This window comes from Salmo trutta, chromosome 22, assembly GCF_901001165.1.
Source record: "Salmo trutta chromosome 22, fSalTru1.1, whole genome shotgun sequence".
Lineage (NCBI taxonomy): Eukaryota > Metazoa > Chordata > Actinopteri > Salmoniformes > Salmonidae > Salmo > Salmo trutta.
In genome coordinates, this window is record NC_042978.1 from 41,530,128 (window position 1) to 41,542,625 (window position 12,498).

A 12,498-nucleotide genomic window follows, 5' to 3' on the forward strand; every position below is an offset into this window, starting at 1 on the left:
GGCCAGTCAAGTTCTTCCACACCGATCTCAACAAAACAATTCTGTATGGACCTCGCTTTGTGCATGGGGGCATTGTCATGCTGAAACAGGAAAGGGCCTTCTTCAAACTGTTGCCACAAAGTTGGAAGCACAGAATCGTGTAGAATGTCATTGTATGCTATAGCGTTAAGATTTCCCTTCACTGGAATTAAGGGGCCTAGCCTGAACCATGAGAAACAGCCCAGACCATTATTCTTCCTCCACCAAACATTACAGTTGGCAATATGCATTCAGGCAGGTAGTGTTCTCCTGGCATCCGCCAAACCCAGATTCGTCTGTCAGACTGCCAGATGATGAAGCGTGAATCATCAATCCAGAAAACGTGTTTTCACTACTCCAGAGTCTAATGGCAGCAAGCTTTGCACCACTCCAGTCGACGCTTGGCATTGCGCATGGTGATCTTAGGCTTGCGTGCGGCTGCTCGGCCATGGAAACCCATTTCATGAAGCTCCCAACGAACAGTTCTTGTGCTGACGTTACTTCCAGAGGCAGTTTGGAACTCGGTAGTGAGTGTTGCTTCAGCACTCGGCGGTCCCGTTCTGTGAGCTTGTGCAGCCTACCACTTCACAGCTGAGCCGTTGTTGCTCCTAAACGTTTCCACTTCACAATAACAGCACTTATAGTTGACAGGGGCAGCTCTAGCAGAGCAGAAATTTGACCAACTGACTTGTTGGAAAGGTTGCATCCTATGATGGTGCCTCGTTGAAAGTCACTGAGCTCTTCAGTAAGGCCATTCTACTGCCAAATGTTTGTCTGTGGAGATTGCATGGCTGTGTGCTCAATTTTATACACCTGTTAACAACGGGTGTGTCTGAAATAGCCGAGTCCACTAATTTGAAGGAGTGTCCACATACTTTTGTATATATAGTGTACTTTATAGCACTGTAAACCGAACAAATGGTCCATTGAAGCCAAACCCCTCCCTACCTGATCTTATCACAATAAAGCTAGCTAGGCCATGCAGTCATATTAAAACACTCCTCACGTCTGTACTGGTGCAGGATACATCAACAGTGCACAGGACTTCCTTGTTGAATAAAGGTTAGGTAAACGACTATAAGATGACCTGAATGGCGGTACAAATCACATTATTGTGGGAGCACCTCCTCTAAGAGTATGAATGAGGCTGTTTGAGAAGGTTTGAATCCTAAGCAACCTGCCTACACATAGTCTGAAGTACATTACCAACAAAGCTACTGTAATAGGTCAAAGCTGTGTGCTGGAAAACCTTGGCAGAGCATGGGTGGAATAGTCATTATGGTGCTCATGTGAATTTACTTTCTTTTTCAGCTTCAGACCAATGCTTACTTCTCACTTAAAACATCGTTTTTGGTTTTTAATAAACACAGTCTCCTGCGACACATCACTAATACCACCGCCACACACAGTTATTCCTTTAAACTGTCCATGCGGCTTTCTTGTTTCTCAGAGGCAGTAAGGATGTGGTTTTACAGCAGCAGAGAGTTGACAGAGTCATGCTGAATATAATGTTAATAGTTAGACCATGGGGTTGAGTGAAGTATGCTTGTCAGTCTTTATCAATATGAAGTGTTTCCTCTAGCTGTTATCAGACATAACTTGTCTAACCTCCCCGTGATTCCTCTGGTGGCTGTGTTAAAACATGTTATTAGAAAATGTGCTGCTTCCTGTGAGAATACTGTAGCCTTCAGAATCTGTTAATGGATAAGACCGGATGTTTACCATTTAGTTACTATTTAGTCAATAACAGAGAAGGCTGGTGTGAGGAGCTATAGGAGGAAGACGGGCTCATTGTAATGGCTGGAATGGAATCAATGGAACGGCATATGGAAACCGGGTTTGACTTCCATTTACTCCATTCCAGCCATTCAAATGAGGCTGTCCTCCAATAGCTCCTCCCACCAGCCGCCCCTGGTCAATAATTACCCATAGTATGGTTTTGAAGAGTACAACTGTGTGAGGGTGGATTGAACAAAATAGTATCTAAAACACATGGCTACTGTTACAATAATAGAGCAGATACATACATTTTATGTATGGGTGGTCCAAGCGGGAATCGAACCCACGACCCTTGGTATTTCAAGCACCATGCTCTACCGACTAAGCCACACAGGACCTATGCTATGGTAATATTACCATACTGTAGCAGATGACCCACTAACAGGGAGGCATTGACTTAACTGCCATCTACAATAGGTTGTTATTATTATACTGAACAAAAATATAAAACGCAACATGCAGCAATTGATTTTTACTGAGTTACAGTTCATATGAGGAAATCAGTTAATTGAAATAAATTCCTTAGACCCTAATCTATGGATTTCACATGACTGGGAATACAGATATGCATCTGTTGGTCACAGATACCTTTAAAAAAAATGGGCCTCACAATGGGCCTCAGGCCTCAGACGTTGGTGGCAGCTTATGGTAGAGAAATTATCATTAAATTCTCTGGCAACAGCTGGTGGACATTCCTGCAGTCCATGCAAATTGCACACTACCTCAAAACTTGAGACATCTGTGGCATTGTGTTGTGTGACAAAACTGCACATTTTAGAGTGGCCTTTTATTGTCCCCAGCACAAGGTGAAGCTGTGTAATGATCATGCGGTTTAATCAGCTTCTTGATATGCCACACCTGTCAGGTGGATGGATTATCTTGGCAAAGGAGGAATGCTCACTAACAGGGATCCAACCAAACAAATTTGTGCACAAAATATGAGAGAAATAAGCTTTTTGTGGGAATGAAACATTTCTGGGATCTTTTATTTCAGCTCATGAAACATGAGACCAACACTTTACATTTTTGTTCAGGGTAGTAATGTTGAGTTCATCTCAGTGACATTAGCTACTTACAGGGAAGGACTTGATGTTCCACTGCACCATGCTCTTCTCAGGAAGATACTTGCAGCTGCCTGTGCTCGTCTTGAATTTGGGCGAGTCGGCATCGCTGGGCACAGGTACCATGATGGCCACGTTGTTGGCAGTGGAGCGACTCTTAAACTGACTCCTGGCCTGTAGGGTGGAGGTGAAAGGTCAAACAGTCACAGGGTTACCAGCAGAGACGTGCAATGCTAGTGATGGAAAGAAAGGAAACAGTCATCAAGAAGAAACACAGAGGTTATTGTATGAAGACTTCCTTGCTCAATGATTAACTCATAGCATCTAAGTTAAAGGTTGAGGAAACAGTCCCAACCCAAACATTGTCCCACATTGCAGCCAGGGTTCATAGGAAAGCCAATGTTGGAGCCATGCTAAAACACGGTGGACATCCTTTACCTTAACCTTGATCTCCACTCGGCTGTGGGAGAACTTCTCAATCACACTCTCAATCCATATCAGAGGCTTCACCTGGCAGATAGAGGAGAGAAGGTTAACATGGAGCAAAGGAGATGTGTGTGTGTGTGTGTGTGTGTGTGTGTGTGTGTGTGTGTGTGTGTGTGTGTGTGTGTGTTCCGCTGACCGTGGTGTTGAGGCGGTAGGACATGAGCTCGGACTCTCCGTCGGGGGGGATGAAGGAGATGGTGCGGTCGTTCTCGAAGCGGGACAGACGGACACATTGATGGAACTTGACATCCTCCAGCTCTACCGTCTTACATTTCTCTCCTGACAGGACAGGTAAGGGGGAGGGGTTATTGTAAGGCTATGTCCTAATACACTACGCCTGACAGGTGCACATTGGATAAGTGCGAAATATCCATAGCAGTCCATAGAAGTTTTCCAGTCTCAGTTCAAGTACTGTACAGTCTTATTATATGCCTTGGATACTAAATAAAAAGTATCCTGTAGGTTCCATTGTCATCCGTCCTGATCAGAAAACACACAGTGACACTGTAAACACCACTGTTCCTTCTTCGTAGGTACTTTATAAAGAGTTCAATCAATCATAGCTATTATAAGAGAACGTTTTGGAAGAACATCCACGTCAGGAGTGGGTTAGAAAACAATGACCTGGCAATGTGGCTGTGTACTGTGCCTAATGTTCCCGTTGTTTTCCTGAATACATGGAAAAGGCCCAGCAGAGCTGCTGTTTAAAGCTCTTAATGACTCTGGGCCCCACATGAACCCAGGTAGAATGAACCCTGTCCACACCAAGGTGACTGAGTGTGACCGAGTGTGTGTGTGTGACATTTCAATCTAAAGCCCCATCCTCCAGGGAGAGCTAGCATCTAGTCTTTGGAGATCAGAGACCTAGCAGGCCTATCAGATCATCACATCCCAGCAGGTTAGCCCTTTGGAGCGCTACTCTCCCCAATATACTGTAAGTATGGTCCCCCTAGTAGCATCATTACTGAGAGACTGTGGAACGGTCAAAAAGGAGACAGTCGGTCATGTTCGGGCTCTAAGGGGGTGGAGGGAGAGAGGATGCCAGGGTTTAGGTTTCATCACACTGCCCCCTGTGGTTCACCATCTCCCTAACAAGGCAACAGAACAGTCATGTGTCCATATCACAGAAATTAATCCTGTGTTTTATTCGTTTTCACAATTTGATCTGTTTCAGCTTTCATAACTCTCAAAGTCTACTTAAAAACTCTCCCTGTAAGCTGTAAGCTCATGTGATTTTCTTTCCTGTATGTATCATTAGCATGATTTCCCTATGCCCAGATTTGACTGCCCTGACTCTCCAACAGTATCTTCTTCATGTGCAGTGACGTTAACAGGCTTTGACCAGAAGAGGGTGCTGTTTAACCCACACAAGGCTGTTTACATGTAGCAAGCTGGACAGACACATTATAAAGATGACTTGATAATCAAAACACACCTTTATGGTTCAAAATTACTTGTCCCAGGATTTTAGTAGGATCCCTTGAGGGCATACATACATATGCATGTTATGCAAAAACAAAGTGCAATATACATTTTGAGAGAATAGTTAATGTCACTTCTTCCTCTGATTATGGGAAAGGGAGACACCTAGTCAGTTGTCCAACTGAATCTATTCAACTGAAATGTGTCTTCCGCATTTAAGCCAACCCCTCTGAATCAGAGAGGTGCAGGGGGGCCGCATTAATCCACATCCACGTCTTTGGAGCCCGGTCGAATAGTGGGTTAACGGCCTTCCTCAGGGGCAGAACGTCAGATTTTTACCTTGTCAGCTCGGGGATTCAATCCAGCAACCTTTCGGATACTGGCCCAACACTCTAACCACTAGGCTACCTGCCGCCCCAATAGAGAGAGTGCAGAAGCCCATTTTGCATTCTCATGTTTATATCTATCCATTATTTGTAGGAGTATTTTTATTTTTATTTTCCAGACATGCCACTTCACTTCCAGGCCATTGGCTGCATGTGAGGAGCCGTCCATCTTTCATCTGCCAACAGCAGCAGTAGCCTGGGGGAGGGATTAGCACCGAGGCTAGACCAGGGAGAGTAATCCACCAGACGCCCCACAACCAGGGCACATGAGGGGGGAGACCAGGGACGGAGAATGGGGCGGTGGAGGCAGAGGGGTGGAGGTAGGGATGGGAGGCAGGGGGTATGGAGTTAGTCGGGCAGGATTGGGAACAAACTAAGATATTGAAGGGTGAGGATTTGGGATTGGAAGGTAATTGTCCATATTACCTGTGACCATATCTCTCCAGAGATGAAGAGTCCAATTATTTGGGTTGGGGACCTTGCACTGGCTATGATTGTCCTTACCTTTTGGTGTGTCTGTGTACTTGTGAGTGAGTTTGTGTGTATACTGTGTGCAGCATAGCCACGGGAAGATATTGAGTTGGGTGTATAAAAATCCCTTTATAATAACGTATTCTATTATCTATTACACCTACACCACCCGATGTAGGACACCTACACCACCCGATGTCACAGGAAGGCCAAAAAGATCATCAAGGACAACAACCACCCGAACCACTGCCTGTTCACCCCACTGTCATCCAGAAGGCGAGGTCAGTACAGGTGCATCAAAGCTGGGACCGAGAGACTGAAAAACAGCTTCCATCTCAAGGCCATCAGACTGTTCAACAGACATCACTAACATTGAGTGGCTGCTGCCAACATACTGACTCAACTGGAGCCAATTTAACAATGGAAAAATGTATGTAATAAATGTATCACTAGCCACTTTAAACAATGCCACTTCATATAATGTTTTCATACCCTACATTATTCATCTCATATGTATATACTGTACTCTATACCATCTACTGCATCTTGCCATCTTGATGTAATTAAATGTATCACTAGCCACTTTAAACAATGCCACTTCATATAATGTTTACATACCCTACATTACTCATCTCATATGTATATACTGTACTCTATACCATTTACTGCATCTTGCCATCTTGATGTAATGTATCACTAGCCACTTTAAACAATGGCACTTTTATATGTTTACATACCCTACATTACTCATCTCATATGTATATACTGTACTCTATACCATCCACAGCATCTTGCCTATGCCGTTCTATACCATCACTCATTCATATATTTTTCTGTACATATTCTTCATTCCTTTACACTTGTGTGTATAAGGTAGTTGTTGTGAAATTGTTAGGTTAGATTACTCGTTGGTTATTACAGTCACGTCCTGGCCAGTATAAGGGTTAATTGTCATTGTAGTTTGGTCAGGACGTGGCAGAGGGTATTCGTTTTATGTGGTTCGGGGTGGTGTGTTTGTTGAAGGGGCATTTGATTTAAGTATTCCGGGGTTTGTTGGGCACTGTCTGATATTCATGTATTCTATGTTTAGTCTAGTGAGTCTGTTTCTATGTTTGGTTAATTGGGGTTGGGACTCTCAGTTGAAGGCAGGTGTTGTCTTTTTGCCTTTGATTGAGAGTCCCATATATTAGGGTGTGTTTGTCATTTGTGGGAGATTGTTCTGTGTTTAGCCTTGTGCCTTGCCAGACTGTTCTGTTGATCGTTCGTTCTTTTGTTATTTTGGTGTTCATTTTGAATTTATTAAACGTCAAGATGAGCATACACATACCTGCTGCATTTTGGTCCTCCTTTACCAACGACAACCGTGACAATTACTGCATTGTCAGAATTAGAAGCACAAGCATTTCGCTACACTCGCATTAACATCTGCTAACCATGTGTATGTGACAAATAACATTTTATTTGATTTACCGTATTTGCCTAGTGGCATACAGTTCAGAAGAAGCATTTTTAGGATGGGGCAAAACTCTTAGCAGGGTCTGGAAAATATGGCCCTTTATAAATGCATTTCATGTCATTCTGGGATTCTATGGGTCTAAAATGAATTTAGTTTTAAGATGCTTTTGAGAAACCGGGCCTTGGTCTGAACCTGGCTCAGGGCCAATAAAAAGAAGGGAAACAATATATCAATATATAGGCTACAGTAAGCTACTGAATCAACTGTCCAGTGGCACTGATTCACCCAATGATGAAGATAGCATGAATATGCGTAACCTAGGCTTCTCACCGTACCGGTGATGGTCTCAAGATAGGCCAGAGCTACTTAGAAAAACAGTGCTGTTCGTCTGAGTTGAGAAAAAAAAACTGGTAGCTTCTACTGACAACTAATCTTCTCTTTTCAGCAGTAGCCATTCGCTTTCTAAACATACTTCCTGCAATTGTATTTAGACATTTGTGAAAGTCCTTTAACTATTCACTGACGGAGTAAAGAGAAATAGAATGCATAAAGTACCCATTCAAGTCAGAACTGACAGCCATTTTGAGCATACCCATGAGTTTACCAGTCAAATTACCAGAGTGAGATTCCAAAACCCTTCCCAGCTAGCACATTTGGTTCCTTGGAAGTGGGAATGTACATTTTTGGGTTCCCATTGATTCTGGGAATTAAGCCATCAGTTGTAACTTACAGAAAATGTAACTTTTTTTAAATGTTCTAAGAATAGAAGTGAAAATGTTTTGGGAATGTACATTTTTAGGTTGCAGGGAGGTTCTGAGAAAACAATTCTATGGTGCCCTGAAAGTTTTCCTTGGTGGTTTTATTAACCTCCCGAGAACAAAAATGCTAGGTTATTTGAAGGTAATTAAATAACATTCTGAGAATGTTTTAATGAGACTTTAAAAAACACTAATAGCTTAGTTTAACGGTTTTTAACTCCAAGCACAGATAAGACACATTAATTATGCAAACACATCTCTTTTTTATTGTGGCATGGCGTGCGTCAGTGAGATTCAAACCTGATCTTCTGCTCTCTATACATGGAATTAGTCCACTGTGCCACTAGCAAGGAGTTAGCCTGCCATGTTTTCTTAACTCATACGTAGCTGTTAATTTTTGTCTATTCAAACAGACCCCATTTCAATGGAAACAAGCACTCATTAAGATCAGGTGTGGCCAACACACCTGAAAACACTTAACAAGATTGAGGATAGAGAGATTTTTGTTGATGCTGAGAACGAAATGGACATTCTATGTTTTTAAATAGCATTCTTAGAACGTTCTTTGAATGTTACTATCGTTTTCTTAATGTTCTGAGAACAAGACTTTAAATTGAACGTGAAGAAACCTGCAGGAAATGTTATGCTGAAATACTGAAATTCCAACAGAAGAACGTTGTTTCTTAACATTCTCTGAACAATTTGAGAACATTACTTTAAAACAAACAATGACGAAACCTGTAGGAAACGTTATGGAAAGGTTGTATGCAAAATAACCATTGGACAATCACGCTCTCACCAAGCTCTAAGAAACATCAGAACGTTATGTGCTAGCTGGGTTCTATGGATTCTATTTCTATGGCCACAATGCAACAAACTGTTTATTTGGAATCAAAGACTCAAATCATGGACACTCTTACTGACAGCTGTGGCTGCTTTGTGTGATGTATTGTTGTTTCTACCTTCTTGCTCTTTGTGCTGTTGTCTGTGCTGCTAGCATGCTGTGTTGCTACCATGTTGTTGTTATGTTGTGTTGCTACCATGCTGTGTTGTCATGTGCTGCTGCCTTGCTATGTTGTTGTCTTAGGTCTCTCTTTATGTATGGTTGTGTCTTTCTTGTTGTGATGTGTTTTGTCCTATATTTATATTGTATTTATTTACATTTTTAATCCCAGGCCCCCATCCCTGCAGGAGGCCTTTTGCCTTTTGGAAGTCCGTTATTGTAAATAAGAATGTGTTCTTAACTGACTTGCCTAGTTCAATAAATGTTAAATAAAATACAAAATAAATACAAATGTGGTGCATGTGCTGCCCAGATTCAGTCAGTGTTCAGACAGGAGTAATTGTTCAATTTTGGAAACATTATTTAAATTAATTTACTACTTCCTACTTCCCACGGCTATGGTGTACAGACAGTATACTGTAGGTGTTTATACTCACGTCCCGTGATTTCAAAGAGCACTTTGTCGTTGAGGCCCAGTCTGAGTTCAGGCATCCCAGACAGGACCACCTTGAGCTTGATGCTGCCCACGATCTCACTACGCAGGACACTGCCGGTAGCACTCACCTACAAGGGAGGGTTACAGACAGCGAAAAATATGTTTCACAAAAACTCAGATTTTGACAAGGAGGAACCAAGGATGGCAGGTTTATATGAGGTTAAGGAAGATGTTTGAGACTGAAGATGATAAAGTGGCTTGTCACAAAAAGGAGCTCAGAGATCTAGCTATCCAGTTTAATGATAATGTGGCAATAGAGGCCCATTAGACCTGCACTTCCTTACAATCAGTTATCAGGGGTCTGTAACCCCTGGGATACATCAGGGGCTCAGGGGGCTGGTTACGTGCCAAACCAAAAGGTTGTGGCCAGATGGGTGTCCCGGTGTAACAACGTCAGCACAGAAACCGGAGGATTGTTGTAAGACAGGAAACCGAAAATCATTTGCTCACATTTTTGATTCAAGGAAGTGGAGTAACAGTGTCTGGAAGAACCTTCTCTGACATACAGCTTACTGTAAACCTGACCTTGTTTCTTGGCCTGTCCATTCTAAATAATGATCACTCTTTAAATATATATCCAACTATTAGAAATTAAATTTGAACAAAATGTATCTATCCTGGGTATGCAGACCCACTGAGGCCCCTCATGATTAGATATGTTTTTTTGTGGCCCCCACCTCCATCAAAGTTTCCCATCATTGGTATACAGTAAAAGGTATGTACAGTAAAGTGTATGACTATGAACTCTTGACCTGGGAATGTTTAACCTAAACCAGGAAATTGTTTGAGTAAAGGTAAAGGCCCAACGCAGCCATTTCGATCTCAATATCATTTCTGGGTAACAATTAAGTGCCTTACTGTGATTGTTTTTAATTTAAAATGGTCAAAAGGGAAGAAAAAAATATTCTTTGCAAAGAGCAATTTCTCAAGCAACATTTTTTGCTAGTGCTGTCTGGGAGTGGTGTGAGTGGGGAGGGGAAAGCGCAACAGGTAGCCTTGCGTTAGAGCATTGGGGCAGTAACCAAAAGGTTGCTGGTTCAAATACCCGAGCCGACAAGGTGAAAAACCTGTTGATGTGCCCTTAAGCAAGGCACTTAACCCTAATTTGCTCCTGGGGTGCTGTACTATGGCTGACCATCTAAAACAACACATTTCAATTCACCTCAGGTGTACATGACAATAATATATTTTTTAACTCTAAACTAGCTGTTATTGGCAGAGAGTTTTGGAACTCTTTGTAAATAGTCTATTCACATGGAATAGCCTTCATTTCTCAGAACAAGAATAGACTGACGAGTTTCAGAAGAAAGTGCTTTGTTTCTGGCCATTTTGAGCCTGTAATCGAACCCACAAATGCTGATGCTCCAGATACTCAACTAGTCTAAAGAAGGCCAGTTTTATTGCTTCTTTAATCAGGACAACAGTTTTCAGCTGTGCTAACATAATTGCAAAAGGGTTTTCTAATGATCAATTAGCCTTTTAAAATGATAAACTTGGATTAGCTAACACAACGTGCCATTGGAACACAGGAATGATGGTTGCTGATAATGGGCCTCTGTATGCCTATGTAGATATTCCATTAAAAATCTGCCGTTTACAGCTGCAATAGTCATTTATACACTTTATTTCTGATCAATTAAATGTTATTTTAATGGACCAAAAAATTTGCTTTTCTTTCAAAAACAAGGACATTTCTAAGTGACCCCAAATCTTTGAATGCCAGTGTGTATAAAACACAGGATATTCTAGTTTTTGACTGCACTGGGCCTTTAATCTATTGTATGTTTGAGTGTGGTCTTTATGGGAACCTACATAGGAAATGTTCGTCTTATCCTACACACAAATCAGTTATGCCACACAAAGCCAGACCAGCTGTTTTATAATCATACTACTGTCCCAACTAGTCACACTCATTTGTTACCTGTCATCAGCAGGTTATTACTGAGTACAAGCCATATACAGTATAGTGTACAGTCTGTACTCTATACAGTTAGATCACACATTCAAAGGGTTAAAAGATGTGTGGAAACTTATGGCTTGGCTAGTGTTCTTTAATAATTATTGTTTACTAGAGGTGTCCCCTGTTGTTTTTCTATTTAGCAGTTTCTTACTTTGGAGTTGCCATGACTTTATCTTCACAGTGAACAGGTAGAATATTAACAAAACGAGATCCCATTAAAGAGGCTTCTCACCAGTAGGTTGACGGACTCGATGACGTCCATGAACACCTCGTTCTTCCTGTACTTGATGCCCTCTGACCTCCAGGACACAGCGTTGGTGACGGTGGCGGGGGGGCGAGGGGCGCCCACACTCAGTTTGTGACCCTGTTGGGTGATGTACCTGCAGAGAGGGGGACAAGAGAGGGGAGAGGAGATAGGAGAGTGGGACAGAGGGACCGGGGAGAGCAGAGAGGGGACAGAGGGGAGAGGAGAGAGGACAGATACCATGTAGGCTTGTTCAGAGGGGGACAAATACCGGCATCGCTACCTCACTTTCCACTTAGGTGCAAGAACAGAGGAGCAAGCAGAAGATGAAAAGGAACTCTAGGAAGGAGAGTGGAAGTTATTTTATGAAGATATTTGTTTTCTAGGTGATATCATACCTTGCATTTATTCATTATTGATGAAAGAGCTTAGGATACCCCAGAATAGAAAGTTCATTTTATTAAACCTCTTGACTGGAGTAGATAGATTATTGAAAGGATTTGTCTTGGGTTGTGAGCTTGGGAGCCATGGGTGTAATTGGAACAAGGGGGTTTACATTGTAATTGTAACCAAAAGACTCAGACTGCGCTAAACTAAACTCTGAGCTCAAATCATTATTTTGTACCTGAAGTACATCTTGTGTGCTCATTAAATCGGTACAATCTAAAATTGCTAAAAGCAATCAAGTTGACCTCATAGACTGTCAGGCCTTGCACCCATAGCTCTGCGAGAGTGGCTACATGTCACTAGCCCGATCCCATTGTGCCTTTAAACACAGCAGACCTTGTATGACTATCGTCTACTACTGGATGTACTATCAGCACCGTATGCTGCAGTGCTGAGTTGTACAACAGGCAGAGATATGCTGTCCTGAGAGAGGCTTGTTGTCCTCCAGGGAAGACTGGGTGTCTGAAGGGATGATGTGATGAGATGGGGTGTGGGTAGGAGGGAGATGATG

General features: G+C 42.3%; 1 protein-coding gene across 1 annotated transcript in view; it reads right to left on the reverse strand.

The window, feature by feature from the left end:
- Nucleotides 1–12,498, reverse strand: part of LOC115158744 (AP-1 complex subunit mu-2) — a 45,440-nt gene that overhangs the window by 6,836 nt on the left and 26,106 nt on the right. The window contains exons 5-9 of the mRNA XM_029708031.1: nt 11,529–11,676; nt 9,278–9,404; nt 3,481–3,623; nt 3,297–3,368; nt 2,874–3,032 (exon numbers count right to left, since the gene is read on the reverse strand). Coding sequence (XP_029563891.1) covers nt 2,874–3,032; nt 3,297–3,368; nt 3,481–3,623; nt 9,278–9,404; nt 11,529–11,676 — 649 coding nt within the window. The remainder of the gene's footprint in view (nt 1–2,873; nt 3,033–3,296; nt 3,369–3,480; nt 3,624–9,277; nt 9,405–11,528; nt 11,677–12,498) is intronic.